This window comes from Budorcas taxicolor, chromosome 15, assembly GCF_023091745.1.
Source record: "Budorcas taxicolor isolate Tak-1 chromosome 15, Takin1.1, whole genome shotgun sequence".
Classification (NCBI taxonomy): Eukaryota; Metazoa; Chordata; class Mammalia; order Artiodactyla; family Bovidae; genus Budorcas; species Budorcas taxicolor.
Genome location: NC_068924.1, coordinates 47,083,899 through 47,099,219, shown reverse-complemented (window position 1 = coordinate 47,099,219; position 15,321 = coordinate 47,083,899). Strand labels below are relative to the sequence as shown.

Genomic DNA, 15,321 nt, shown 5'->3' with positions numbered 1-15,321 from the left:
GTTTTGCTATTTTACAGATCCCCATCTTTTATCACACTTATCATAGCTTGTGATTATATATAATGAGTACTGTTTGAACAGTTCCAGCTACCGTCATAAATTCATGAAGGCAGTATCATGGCTCTTTTACTCACATTGAATTCCCAACCCCTAGCAGAATGCCTAGCGCAGGTTAGGTAATCAATTTCTGAGTGTGATAGTATAAGAAAGACAAATCTGGATCCATGGCAGTGGAATCAACTACAAATCTGGCTACCAAGAACAGTAGCTTTGTAAACTCGATAAGATCAGGGAATCTTGGAACTCAGCCTGATTCCTGCTCTATTGCTGTCTCAGGGATCAGGATCAAATCCAAAAATGGAGAGCCGACTATGGGATAGAGTTCAGGGACAATAAAAATAAGAAGCTGTGCCCACTTTTCAGTCTGGCTGGGGGTAGAGAGCCCCAAAGAACCCAGAGTATGTGGTGGCAGCTCCAGCAGGACACCAAATCTAGGGAACCTTTGGAAGGACACATGGAAGGCTGCAGTTCTCAGCTCACCCTCCTGTGTTCCCTGTGCCTCTTTTCCTTCTAACCTCATACCTTTCAGTTTCCCCTCCAAGCCCTCCCATCCATGCAGAGATAGCTCTTATCACCACCTTTCCTCCTATACAGTCCCTCTTTTCCCATAGCCCACAAATAATCAGACTCAGGCAGCAGACGACACTGGAGATCGGATGTAATTACATCTCACGATAGGCATTAGCAGAACTCAGACCGTGACCCCATGATGGTACAGTGACAGGGGTGGTTGGGTCACTTATAGCACCCCCACCCTGCTCTGGCTGTCATTCTTCCTCATTGACTCTGGAACAACATTGTCTCTGCAGTAAAGAGTATCATAGTAAATTTGCTTCATAGTGCAGCTGCATTCAAGAATGGCTGGGGTGAGGGGAGTTAGGGACGGGGGCTATGGGGGGAAAGGCACAGAGGGAAAGATACAGTCTGAACAACTACGGCTCCTACAACTGCCTCAGCTTCTCCACAGCAGCATCCACGTCACCTCCTGTGGCAATGAGGGCCTGGAGATTGGCTTCCAGATTCAGGAAGCCCATGGCCCGCAATTGCTCCAGCTGCACCCGGAAGTGAGTCTCGAGCGTCGGCTGCTGGGGATTGGAGCCAGTCAAGGCTTGCAACATCTGGAGGAAGGGGGTGGAATGGAGGCCCAGCTCCATAGAGCCCTGTGCTGAGGGAACCTCAGGAGCTAGGGGAGGCGAAGTATCCTCAGGCACAAGGGGACTCTCTCGAGGCTCTGTATCTCCCGCCATACTTCCCAGCCCTGTTAGACAAGGCATGAACCAGAGGAAGAGGCGAGGGGCCTCAGTAGCCAGGATCTGCAGACCCTGCTCAATCTGCAGCAGGGCATGCATGGCACGCGGATTTGCCATGGATGCCTGAAGGTGCAGCAGCAGTGGCAGTTGCCAGCGCATCTCGTCCTGCAGCTGTGGGGCCTGATTCATGCTGTTTGGCCTCAGAGATCTTGGATAAGCCGGTGGTGGCAGCCAGACATGCTCAGGGATTCCAGCAGTAGCTGCTGTGGGCAAAGGTGGGGAAGGAACGAGTGGGGTCCTATTGGCAGCAGGCCCCAGCCCGGAGACAAGATCAGGCATGTGGGTGCTATGGCCAGCGGAACCATTCCCTGCACCATCTTGACCTCCATCTTTTCTAGCACTGCTCTCCGTGGGATACCTCAGGAAGGCTGAGCAGGAGGGCTTTCCCTTGATTGCAACTGACTCCTTGGGGAGAGCCTGGCCTGACTCAGGTTCCTGGGATGAGGGTGAAGCTGGAGGAATTTGGTTTCCTGGTGGTGAAGGTGGTTGTTCTTGGCTTGAACTGAGGGTAGATGCCATCCCCTGTAAATAGGTTCCCAGGGACTGGGGGGTCTCATGCAATTGTTGGAGATAGTCATAGAGCCCTATATTCCCTAGAATATTGGGTACCCTATTTCTAAGTTCAGATATATCCTGGTCCCCAGGCCTCCTGCCCCTCCTGCCAGCTGAGCCTGCATATGTGGAAGTCCAGGGATTGGGGAGAGGCTCACAATTCTCTGTCCTTGAGGGTTGGCTGCTGGTGGTGGTAGCATTAGCAGTATTAGTGGTGGCAAAGGGATTGCCACCAAACTGCTCCTGGACGGCATTAAGCATGGGGTCCATAATATCTGTATACATGGTTCGGAGCACATTGTAGCCACCCGGGATGCTCTCCAGGTTGCTAAGCGCCCGGTCCTGGCTGCGCATCATCTCTTGCATCATGGCAGGGTTACGTAGAAACTCCAGTGTCTGCCGCATGATTTCAGGATTGTTGAGGATGTGCCCAATCTCAGGGTTGTGCTGGATCAGTTGCTGCATACGGGGATTGTCAAGAACCAACTGGCGCACCAGGCCTGTGTTGGACAGCAGACCCTGGATGAAGGGGTCATCAATGATCTGAGCCACAAATTCAGGCACAGATACATGCTGCCACACCAGTGAGCTTGGCTGGTCAGGGAAATCACCCGAGGTCAGACTTAGCCCATTGAGGCCTGTGAGGACACCCAAGCTAAAGGTAGGTGGCCCATCCGCTGGGTAAGTGGAGCTTGGCTGAGGGAGTGACCCAGGGCTCGGGGCTGGGGTAGCGACTGAAGCAGCTGGGCACTCGTTGCCCATGGTGCGACGCTGCATCTTGATGACCAGGTGGACGGTGAGGCCATCTCGGACCCCACACTGTGCCAGTGAGTCAGGGTCCTTGAGGATTTTGCCAGCAAAGATTAGGATCAGCTGATCAGGGTGGGCCTTAAAGCGCTGGGATATCTCTTCCTTCAGCTGCTGGATGGTGCAAGTGTCTGTAACTGAGAAATCCTCCTTGTCCTTAGGCGTCTTCACTGTCACCTTGATGAGGTGGGGATCCTGGACCAGCGCTGGGCTGCCCTGTGGCAGGGCCTCTCCACTTTTGGCCATAGTGGGCAGCAGGAGGCCCAGGTCTGTGGGGACACAGCTGGGGGGAGGGGGATGGGAGACCGAAATCATCCTTTTGGGCAGTGGTGAAAGGAAAAGTGAGCAGGGGGAGGATTTGAGGTCTCAGGGTGGGGGAACTAGAGAGTCCACATAGAAGGGGCTCTGAGGGCATGGGATAGGATGCCTTAGGAGGATTTGGGGTTGGAGAGATGGTGATGATCATAGGAGGGGAAATCTGAGGCCCTAGGAAAGAGGTTGATTGTTGATGAATGAAGGGCAAGGGCAGCCTGAAGGACTTGGTTTGGGGAATACATACCAAGCAGCCGTGGCCCCGTCCTTCCTCTTAAATAGGACTCCAAACTGCCCTCATCTTGCTGAACAGCCACCCCTGAAGCCTTCTCCACCAGAACCCACTCCACCAGGTCACCTCTGTGACCTCAGCACTGACATCATGGCCTCATACAATGGATTCCTGAGACTTCTCCAAGGTACTTGGGATTCTTGGGGGCTTCATCTCCCCCCACCCTTCAACTCTTCTACTTCCTTTATCTCAATTGCCTTCTTCATAATGAGGGTTCTGGGCTGACCCTTCCTTCTCAAGCCAAGTTTTCTGTTTTCACACAACCTGGTAGGTGGTATGTGGATATTCAGACAGGGGTTGGACAATTAAGAAAGGCTTCTTGAGCCCTTATGTCCCTACGAAGACCCTAATTCAGCTACTTGCTAGTTGGGCCTCTTCTTGGCATTGTTATATTCCTATGTCCTCTCTGATTCAACATTAGCCACAATATATCAGTCAACATATGGACTTTCTGATGAGTAAGATGTAGAGTATGAAAGAGAGGTTCAAGATGAAATAAACTTTCATTTTACCTTTTTTTTTCCCTATTATTATTATCCCCCAGAAAAATTCAAAGAATGGATTGGCTGTTTGTTAAGGCAAAAAGACCAGGAAATAAGGTTGTTAAATAGAAAATTAAGTTCAGTCTATTTCATATCCAAATGAAAATGTTAAGACAGTAGTTCTACACTGTGAGGCTGACTTCATCAGCATCAACAGAGTATGTGGAGCGGTGTGTGTGTGTATATAGTAAAAGGACAGAGGTAAAAAGACTGAATTATGGACAGTATGATATTTAGAAGTCTGAAAGATTGGATGAATTCAGCAAAGGAAATTTAGAAGAAATAAAACATTAAGTCAGAAAAGGAAACTAGAGAGAGAAAGGAGTCAAAGGACAAAGTTTCAAAAGAAGAGAAAGTAAACAAATGTGTCAAATGATTCTGGTAGGTAAGTAAGTGAGAATTGGCTCCTGCATTTGAACAAGAGAGACCAGTTAGACTGAGGGCCACGATGAGACCAAGTCTGGAAGAGTGGTGAGGCCAGAAAACCTGATTGGAGTGGGTTTAAAAGTAAATGGATTGAAAAGGAAGTGGATCCAATAAGAGTAAATGGAAAAAAGGCTGATGGCTGCACAGAGATGGGGAATAAATATTTTTTGGTTTTGTTTTTTTGTTTTATTAAGATGAGACAATTATAATATACTTTTATTCAAATGGAAACAATCCAATGAGGAAGAGCACAGTGATGCAGGAGAAAGAGAAAACAATTGCCAAGAGCAAATTGTTGAAAAGATAGAGGGATTGGAATCAAATGCCCAAGTGAAGAGCTTGATTTAGGATCATGGACAGTTTACTCATTAAAACAGGGTGCAAGGTGGAGTATACAGGTATAGATGCAAGATAGTTGGTTGAATTAGTGGCAGACAAAGGTGAAAGTCACTTTTGATCAATTTTGTCTTCTTGTTGGAATAAGGAAAATATCATCTGAGACTGAGAATAGATATTAAAAGGCTGTTGAAAGTTTTAGGAGAGCATAAAAGGTATGAAATAATCATCTCAAAGAATATGGCTAGAGCATTGGATCTCCAAGTGTGATCCTTCGATCAGTATCATCAGCATCACCTGGAAATTGTCAGCTATGCAGAATTTGGGCCCTTCCTGTAGTTCCAAAGAATTGGAAACCCTTGGAATGAAGCTCAGAAATCTGGGGGTTTTAATACACCCTCCAGGTGATTTCTGATGCAAATTCTAGACAAAAAGCATTAAAATAAGAAAATGTATTAGGCATACAAACAGACCAACTAAAGCCTTGGTAATAAATTTAAATAAGACTAGTCAGCACAGTTATATGATTTTCTGTGCCTACACAGAGATTAGGCAGGGTTGGATATAACTGTTATAACCATTGTGAATTTGCTAGGTGGGTATTATATCAGAATAATTATAATAGATTGAGTAGTGTTGAAGCTAGAAAACTATGTTTGGGAACCTAAAGTAGGTACATGGAGAACATGTACCCCACTTCTAAGTCCACAGAGAATGAAAGAAACAGTCATCACTGCTGGAGAAGCAGTCTTCTCAGTGAACACCCAGATATTAGTCACAGCAAAAAGCTGAGGGAACATTGAGAGGTAAGGTTGTAGGTATGAGTTTCACTGTTGCTAAACTGCATCCTGAAAGGTAGGGTGGGAAAAACCGACGAGTGGAAACTGAGTCACATGAGGGAATTTCAGAGCATATTGAGAGAATCAGGAAGATAATCTGGAGAATTTGGGCTCCTTATGTAAACTGAGGATAAAAGATATAACTGGATTAATAGAGATATCTTAATGGGGAGGTGAAAAATCTGTTTCTAGCTATAATTTTCTTTCTTGAGGGGGCTTCCCTGTGGCGCAAATGGTAAAGAATCTGCCTGCAATGCAGGAGACCCGGGTTTGATCTCTGGGAGAAGGAATGGCAATCCGCTCCAGTATTCTCAGTTAGATTGGAATTTGCCCTGCATTTCTCCAACGCTGAGTCTTTGTCACGCAGTTGTGTCTGACTCTTTGTGACCCTTTGGACTATAGTCCACTAGGTTCCTCTGTCCAGGGGATTTTTCAAGCAAGGATACTGGAGTGGGTTGCCATTTCCTTCTCCAGGGGAATCTTCCCTACCCATGGATTGAACCTGCATCTCCTGTATCTCTTCCACTGCAGGTAGCTTCCTTACCCACTGAGTCAGGTTTCCCTGATGGCCCAGATAGTTAAAGAATCCTCCTGCAATGATGGACACCCTGGGTCAACAAGACCCCCTGGAAAGGGGAATGGCTACCCGCTCCAGTATTCTTTCCTGGAGAATTCTATGAACAGAGGAGCCTGGCCGGCTACAGTCCATGGGTCACAAAGAGTCGGACATGACTGAGTGACTATCACTTCACTTCATTTCTTTGACCTGTTTATTTTTGATAGGTCATGGTGGTGGAGTGGGACCTTTGGCAGCAGATTTACTGAAGCACTGGGAGCTTAATGGAGCTTCCTTTACTCTTGCTGATGGTCACATCAGGGCTGAAGGATGGGTGACCTGTAAAGACCACACAAATCTGAATATCCCTCACCTCCTCCACTGCTCCTGCCCTAGTCCCAGACACCACTGTCTCTCACGTGCTAGAAAGAGTGTTTCTGCTTCCAGCTTTCTCTTCTACAACAGTATTCCCCTCTCAGCAACCAGACTGACATATTGAACTACCCTATTCCTTTGCTAAAATCTAGCAATAATTTTGTTTTGTATTCATAGTAAAATCCAAAGTGATCACCAGATCTACAAAGCTCTTCATGATTTCTAATAATTCTCTTTTCCCCCTCATTTTTTAGTTCACTCCTCTCCAGCTCCACTGTCCCTTGTTATTCTTCAAACACAACAAGAGTACTCTTATCTCACAGCTTTTCCTCTTATGCAGCCTCCTCTGCCTGGAGCAATGCCTGGAATTGTAAGTTTTGCTCTCCCAAGTCCTTGTGATTTCTGTTCAACTGTCTCCTGTCAGAGAGGCCTTCCTTGATGATCCCCCCATTTAGAACAGCTTATCCACTGCATTTTTTTATAGCACTTATAAACACCTCATGTAGCTATACATTCAGCTGAATTTCCTAGAGTAGGAAATGGCAACCCACTCCAGTATTCTTACCTTGAGAATTCCATGGACAAAGGAGCCTGGCAATTTGTGGTCCATGAGGTTGCAAAGAGTTGGACACCACTGAACACACATGCATGTAATTCCCTCTTTCATATGAGTATCTTATGACTGTCTTCCCTACATGTGGGTCTAATTTGGGTCTCTAAGCATTTGTGTGCAGCTGTCTATACACATTATTATGTGCACTGTGTGGTGACTTTATATGCCTATATATGTGAATCTTTGGCTGTTAGCCATGTGTGCATATGTGTTTGAGGTTATATGTGCATGTTCTTGGATATGTGAGAATGCCATGATGTCTGTATATGTAATTCTGTGGGTGCAAATATGCTTTTCTATTTTAATACATGCATGCAGTTGTGTCTGTGTGTGCTCATGCATGTATGGTACATGAGGTAGGGTTATTACACATTGACAGCTGACTTTTTTGTGAAAAAAAAATGGCCAAACTTCAGATGGGATCGAGTTGATGTAGCCATTTTATTGACAGATCTCTCAGCTATGGCCAATTCAGTAAGGAAAGCACTGTTTGGTTTTTCCCATTCTAGGACTTCTGCTAACCAGAAGCACCAGAAAAGATGAAGGCAGATGAGGTAGTCAAATGGGTTGGCAGGCAGGTAGCAAAGCAGATAGGTAGGCCCAGTGGTTAGGATCCCTGGGATCTTCTGAGCTTCTGGATGGCAGCGCTGGTGTCTCCCTCGGTAGCAATGAGGGCCTGCAGATTGGCATGATGGTTTGCAAATCCCATGGCCTGGAGATATTCCATTTGCTTGCTGAAAAGAGTCTCAGGGGCTTGTAGAGGGTGGGAAGGGTCTCCAGCTAGGGACTGTAGCCTCTGTAGGACTGTTCTCGATTTGGGACAGGACTCAGGTCCTTTAGGCTCAGCCATATTGGACACATCCCAGGTCCAGGGCACTGTGTCAGGGTAGCTGCAGCTGGGTGCAGCAAGCCAGCCCAGGCCCCATAGGTAGGGCGCAACCCAGGGTAGAAGAACAGGAGCCTCAGTGGCCAACAGCTGCAGGCTCTGCTCAATCTGAAGTATTGCTTGTGATGCTTTAGGGTTGGCTAGAGCTATAAGTATATCAGAAAACTGAGTCTGCTGCAGAAATGCAGGCAGTTGCTGCCTCCACTGTTCACTCAGCTGGGGCACACTCATGAACAACATCATCTGGGCTGCCAGGGAAGGGTTGTTCAAAAGCAGTTGCATCATGTTTCCTGTGATCTGGGAGCTGGTCTGCTCATTTGACTGCTGGAGATCATCTGGTTTCTGGTTAGAGCTATCTAGAGAAATGGTGGCATCTTTGTCTTCTGTCTGGGGCAGCTGGTTGAGCTCTCTGCCAGGTAAGGCTGGTATCCCAATTGGCTGCTCCACTGCACAAGCATGACTCTGACCATTAGTGGAGTTAGAAGTACTGGCTCTGGAAGTATGATTTGCCATGCTGGGGGTAGAACTGGCTGAAGTGATTGAAGATACACCTCGAGAACTAGCATAGATGACTCGGGCTGTAGGGGGCTGTGGGAGATGTTCCTGTTGTTCCTGGGATGGTGGTGGTGATGGGAATGAAAACTGTACTTGCTCTGGCACTTGTCCTCCCAGGAGAGCTGTGAAAATGTTGCCCCCAAATGGATCTTGTGTGTTGTTGAGCATCTGATCGTTGAAATCAGCAGAACTCTGACCCGAGGCATTGTCCCATCCTGGGATATTCTCTAAGCCTACATATGACTGTGGGTTCGGTGGACTCTCAAGATTCTGTGCAGGTTGCTGGATCTGCATTATCTCTTGAATCACTGCCAGGTTCCTGGCCAGCTCCAGAGTCTGCCACAGGATCTCAGAATTGTCAAGGATGTGTGAGACCTCTGGGTTCTGCTGCATCGATTGCTGCGTGTCTAGGTGTTCTGAGATGAACTGTCTCATGAAGTCTGTGTTGGACAGGAGTTGCTGGATGCTAGGATTCTCCAGTGTCTGTGCTACATGCTCTGGACTACCCACTTTCAAGTCCTGGGTATGCACGTTGGGCACATCCTCTGAAAGAGCTGACTCCACTGGGGTGTAACCCATACCAGCAGATTGGTATACCCCACTGCTGTTTCCTTTGGTGTTTTTGTCCTGGTGCCAGGGATGGGCTAGGGATCTGGAGCCATTTTTGGACTTGATAACCACGTGGATGGTGTGACCGTCCAGGATGCCCCTCTGGCTCAGCACGTCATGGTCTTTGAGAAGGCAGCCCATGAAGACAAGCACTAGTTGGTCCATTTGGCACTTAAAGTGAGCCGATAGCTTCTCCTTGAACTGCCTCACCGAGGTATCACTGGCTATCACAAAGTCTTCCTGCTTGCCTGGTGTCTTCACTATCACCCTAGTGACACCCAGAGAGATCTTCTTCTCTGCAGGCAGCCCTGAATGACGCCCACACTGGGCCATCCTGGATGTTTGAGCGATGACATGCGGCATGGACCTTAGTGGGTGGGCAGATGGGGAGCAGGTGGAAGCAGGGGCAGAGGGGTGAGGGCGGGCAAATACTTCCTCTGGCCTCTGTTTCAGGCGTTGCGTTCTCAGGCCACAGGCTGGTTTTCTTGTTGCCCCAAAGGGGATGAGTGACCAGACTGGGGCCAGGTATTTTGTGATGTTGTACCCCCACCCCAGTTCTCCAGATATGGCCCAGCTGAGGCCTGTTGTGGCTACTAATTCATTCTTGATATAAAGTAGGCTAAGTGGAGATGACTCCTGCCAGGGCCACCCCTCCCCCGGCCCCACCCACCGAAAGCACAGCTCTTGAGAAAAGGGATATTGTGATGTCAACCCAAGCCTCACAGTTTCTGGCTGAACTAGTTGGGAAAGGAAACCTATTTGGGGAGTCTGGGTCTTCATACTAAAAGAAAATAAGACACTTTTACAGGAAATAGAGGGCAAAGTTCTCAGAGTACAACTATTAAAAGTACAGACTGCTTAGTTGTGGTCGCTCAGTCCTGTCCGACTCTTTGCAACCCTGTAGACTGTAGGCTCCTGTGCCCACGCTATTCTCCAGGCAAGAATACTGGAATGGGGTGCCATTTTCTTCTCCAACAAACTGCTTACGAAGTCCATATGTTTCTCTGTGGTGCTGTGTGTGAGTCCCTTGTGGGGATATCAGGCTTGTGAATGAAAAGCTGCTGCTACTGCTGCTGCTAAGTTGCTTCAGTCGTGTCCGACTCTGTGCAGCCCCATAGACAGCAGCCCACCAGGCTCCCCCATCCCTGGGATTCTCCAGGCAAGAATACTGGAGTGGGTTGCCATTTCCTTCTCCAACGCATGAAAGTGAAAAGTGAAAATGAAGTCGCTCAGTCGTATCCGACTGTTAGTGACCCCATGGACTGCAGACCACCAGGCTCCTCCATCCATGGGATTTTCCAGGCAAGAATACTGGAGTGGGGTGCCATTGCCTTCTCCATGAAAAGCTGAGTCTATTAAAATCATAAGCAAAACCACATACCTATAGGTAAGAAAGAAATTTCTTCCACAAGAAGGAGTTTATTCCTTTTTTAGGGGTCTGGAAAAAGTGAGGCCTTAGAAAGGAAAGGTGGCACTAGTGGTAAAGAACCTGCCTGCCAATGAAGGAGATGTTAGAGATGTGAGTTTGATTTCTGGGTTGGGAAGATTCCCTGGAGGAGGGCATGGCAACCCACTTCAGTATTCTTGCCTGGAGAATCTCATGGATAGAGGAGCCTGGTCCATGGAGTCGCAAAAAGTTGGACATGACTGAAGCGACTTAGCACATAGCAAGGAAAGTGGAGCAAGACAAAAGTTTCTTAAGTGGAAGAGAAAGCTTGTTTTTCTCTGGGTTGAGATTCTTGGATTCTAGACTTAACTGAGAGTGTTCCCATGCAGTGGGAAAAGATTTCCTCTATCCTGGAATCAGGAGTAGGGCTAAACAGGGAAAATCCTCCTAGAGGCACAACAAACTGAAGGTGAATGAAACCTTCCTTGCTAAGTATTTTTATTTGCTTATCACTTGGTCTTTTCTACACAGTACTACAGCAGAACTTTTAAAATAATTCCTTGCCATGTCCTAGCCCAGTCCTGAGTTGCATACCTTCGCGTTGAAGCATTAAGGGGGAAATTTGTCTGTAAATCAAGAGGTGAGCATAGAGTTAGTTGACTTAGCAGTGAAATTCCTAACAGGGCAGCATTAGGCATCTAAAAGCCAACATCGTTTACTTTTTATTTGACTAGCAGGTGAATTTTCTGTTAAAGGACATATTAAAACATTTTTACGTTTATTGATATTTGGGTATGGATGGGAATATTGTATATGTAACAGTTGGAATGCATGTCTGATTTGGATACAATATTTGTAAATGTAAGTATATGTGAAAGTGTAAGCATAAGACAGTGTGTGTGAAGTGCTCTGGTGTCCTCTGTGTGATTGAGAAGACTTTAGGGTCTGAAATCTTGAACATTCCATGTACCTGCATGGACAGAAAGTACACTGTATCATCATCAGATACATACATCAGATAAGTACAAGCAGATAGTCTTGGCCTGAGCAAAGAAACTAATGACAGTCAGCCAGCAGACTTTCTGCTATCATATCAAATGATTCCTTTTATAGAAGGTCTGGATCTTTAGCCCCGTCCATGTCAACGTTCTTCATGTCTCAGCCTTCCATTGCTTAATTCCTAGAACAGGATTCAGGTCTAAGACCTTCTCTCAACTGCATTCAAAGTGAAATTGATCAGGACAGTGAAGCATGAATTTTCACACAAAGATACTGCCTCTATTCTCCCCAAGTACAGCATAGGAGGTTGGGGATAAGATAAGAAACTTCCACGTCTCACTTTAATGATCAACTCCCTTGTATCTTCAGCACTGGAACCAGAGGATCTCAGCCTCAGACACAGAGAATTCTAAACCTAGCTCAACAGACTCCTACAAATGGAAGAGTTGGAATCACAGTTTTCAAAACACAGATGAGATTTCTTTAAAAACTATGAATCCAGCTCCTACACTAGGTTTCTGGTAAAGAGGGGGTAACATTGCCCAGCTAATGTTTCATTTCCAAATGAAACTTCAATCAGATCAATAGTCTATTAAAGAGAACTTTAATGTGCAGATTGAGATATTTATTGTCAAGAACTAACTAGATATAATCAATAATCCCAATCATTAGAGCTGATGGCTATTTTGAGGAATGGTCCACCTGGAGGATGAGGAAAAGGCCACACTTCTATAAATCCTCTACCTTGAGGTCTCAGGGTCTAGAGGGTTTTTTCAGTTTGACAGTTTTGGGAGGTTCCCAAGCCCCAAAGGGCCTTTTGGATAGTGGTCTTGGTAACCTATGCTTCAGTTCCAGGAAGCCAAGAAGCATAAATAATCAGGAAACCATCACTGTAGACACAGAACCTGTGATCAGAAGGTTAGTAACTAATGCCTTATGGTGTTTCCAGCATCTTATCCAGCATGATGCTGAAACAGCACTCCCAGTGGTATCAAAAGCATAAAAACTCTCCTCTTGGCCGATGCTCAGGGGGCGTAAGGCATATAGCACCCTGCAGGCCACGCAGGTCCCTGACACGGCTGGCTTGCACTGGCTGGTGTGCCAGGTTTCCTCTACCTGTAGAGTGCTGGCATTGAAATGACTCACACCAGGTAAACCTTGGCCACTTGAGTGGCACAGGGCACCCACAGCCCCTATCATCACTAGCAAAATATAAATCTTTCCAGGGCACACCAGCATGGGAGCAGCAGTTGTAGGTGGCACTGGACAGCAGACACAGTAGCACCAGGGTGTTAGAAGAAAGGCCTACCTGGCCATGGAGGCTGTGCCAACTGAGTTAAAGCACATGAAGTTCTTGTAAAGTATTGCCACCACCATCGCCGTAGCCCATTTTCCTCTCCTCAGAGTTCTGCAGCAGTACCGGATCTTCATAGGATTTGTATAGCCAGTAGTAGTCAAAGTACCTAGGCCAAGCCTCACACCAAGATCATCAGGGTTAAAAAAAGCTAAAAAAAAAAAAGAGAGAGAAAGAGAAGCCTGGGACTTCCCTGGTGGTCCAGTGGTTAAGAATCTGCCTTTTAATGCAGGGGATATGGGTTTGATCCCTGGTCAGGGAGCTATGATTCCACATGGCCCGAGGAAGCTAAGCCTGTGCACCACAACTTCTGAGCACAAGCGCCACAACGAAAGATCCCAAATAAGGCTTGATGCAACCAAATAAATAAATAAATAAAATACTAAAAATAAAAAGACCAAGTGAGTGTCCTAACAGTCGGGGCTTTGGGAGTCAACCAGAATTGACTTGTAATCTCTTTTCTTTTACTTATAATATATTATGACAACACATATCTGTAAAAAAAAAAAAGTGCTAACAGTAATAATATTAAAATCAACTGCAATGATGCCCAGTGGGCACTATACATGCATTATCTCATTTAATTATAGTAAAAGCACTGTAAGTAAAGTTTAAAGAGCCCTGGGTATAGAAGAATTTGTTCTTGAGATAAGACCAGGCTGGGGATACAACTGCTTTGGATTATGATGGGATTAGAAATTCTAGACAGTGGGTTTATGAAGGAAGCTTGGGGCAGTTTACACCATCCTTAATTCATGAAAGGATCATTAGGAGATGACCTGTCAGGTCTTGGCTAAGATTATCCAGGGGCATGCTTAAAATAGAGGAAGCTGAGCTGGGGCCCCAAAGAAACCTGCATTTAGGGTACAGTAGGGCTCCTTTGGAATAAACCTGGGTGCAGAAGAGAAATTATCCTGGACTCACCTGGCATCTGCAGGCAGAGGGGCCACCCAGTAGAGGGAAGAGTTTGGGTTGGGTGTCGAGTCTTGGCCCCAGGCACTTGGCGTATACAAGAAGTCTCTCCAATTAAGCTGTACCACAAGGGGTTTGACAGACTTCCCTCATAGCTCAGTTGGTAAAGAATATGCCTGCAATGCAGGAGACCTGGGTTCAATTCCTGGGTTGGGAAGATCCCCGTGAGAAGGAAATGGCAACCCACTCCACTATTTTTGCCTGAAGAATCCCATGGGCAGAGGAGCCTGGCAGATTAAGGTCCAGGGGGTCACAAGAGTCAGACACAACTTGGTGACTAAACCACCACCACAAGGGGTTTGCTGGCTTTCTGGAGGCCTCTGTGGGCACAGGAACCTAGAGAAGAGTTCAGGTAAGGTATGAGCTAGGTGTGCTACATTCAAGAGTGCATCTGTCTCAGTCTGCATCCCTTTGAGACATACCAACAAGGAAATGAAAGCTTTATTCTCCATCAGGACCTTTACTGCCCACCTTTCAGTCCCCTCAGTACGTCATAGTGAACCCTATATCCCCAACTCTGCCCTTGGGAAGAGGAGACCTTGGGAAATTCAGTCTGAGGCCTCACTAGGGTGCAGGGGTGAACCAAGGTGTCTGGAGGTCTTTTCTTGTTCCTTCTCACTCTCACACTCCCGTAGCTGGTTCTCAAGGACATCCACATCTTGGCGGACAGCATGAAAGCTGCACTGGTCAGAGTCAGCCAGAAGCCTGAGTGTGAGCTTGACATTAGCTACCTATGGAAATGCAAAGCCAGGGAGGTGGGTCACAGAGTGTTACTCAGAACTGAACTCAGTTTCCCTTATTTCTCAGCTCCAGGGTTTTCTTCCCTAGAAAGAAGAGATTTTGGAAATTGTCGGACTCTTGAGATTAGATAAAACGGAAGGCTGTAGAGACAACAAAAATTTATTCATCCATCCACACACTTGGCTCTCCAGTTGATAGAGGAGGCCCCTAGTCCCACCCTCTTCTCCCCTGACTTTAAGCTGGATCACCAACTCCTCGGCTCCCTCCAGCTCCAGGCACAGCAGAGTGAAAGCTGGAGTCTCACAGCAGGCAGCAAGGGCAGCAGGATTCCTGGGTTCTAGGATGTGGTTCATCTCCAAGACTTGGTTACTCTGATCTTCAGTGGCGAATGCATGCTCACTGACCTGGACATGGGGAGATGAACACTGCGGCTCTTCCTTCTGGTGCCGCACAGTCTACAAAACACCCTCTTATCTGCCACCTAATTTGCTCCCATCTCATAGCTGAGAACACTCATATTCTTTTCACTGGGGAAAAAAAAAAAAAGCTCTTGCTCCTGCACCACCCACATTCTCCCTTCTTTTATCTGGTTATAGCCCCACTCTCTTAATGAATGCACTGACTTGTAGCTTGCAATGTGATCTTATTTCAGCAGCCTTTTCCAGAAGGTCCACGAGTAACCATTACAGAAAGCAACTGCCCATATCACACTGCTGATGCAATATTTTTATTCACTCATCCTCAAAGCATCAATTCCGAGCTCACTGGCCTGGTTCACAAGTCTCTTGACACATTGCC

At 46.7% G+C, this 15,321-nt stretch overlaps 2 protein-coding genes across 2 annotated transcripts; both read right to left on the bottom strand.

Annotated features, from left to right (window-relative positions):
* Positions 1–1,162: 1,162 nt before the first annotated feature.
* UBQLN3 (ubiquilin 3) lies at positions 1,163–2,975 on the bottom strand. Its single transcript, XM_052653231.1, is given in 2 exon segments — positions 1,163–1,189; positions 1,191–2,975. Coding segments are annotated over 2 exon segments (1,812 nt in total).
* Positions 2,976–7,627: 4,652 nt separating this feature from the next.
* On the bottom strand, positions 7,628–9,433 carry UBQLNL (ubiquilin like). Its single transcript, XM_052652138.1, has one exon. It carries the CDS (start codon positions 9,431–9,433, stop codon positions 7,628–7,630), a length of 1,806 nt encoding a protein of 601 aa, XP_052508098.1.
* Between the last annotated feature and the right edge of the window lie 5,888 nt (positions 9,434–15,321).

Excerpts from the sequence above, each read along its gene's own strand:
- UBQLNL (XM_052652138.1), bottom strand. The coding sequence starts at position 9,433 with ATGCCGCATGTCATCGCTCAAACATCCAGGATGGCCCAGTGTGGGCGT.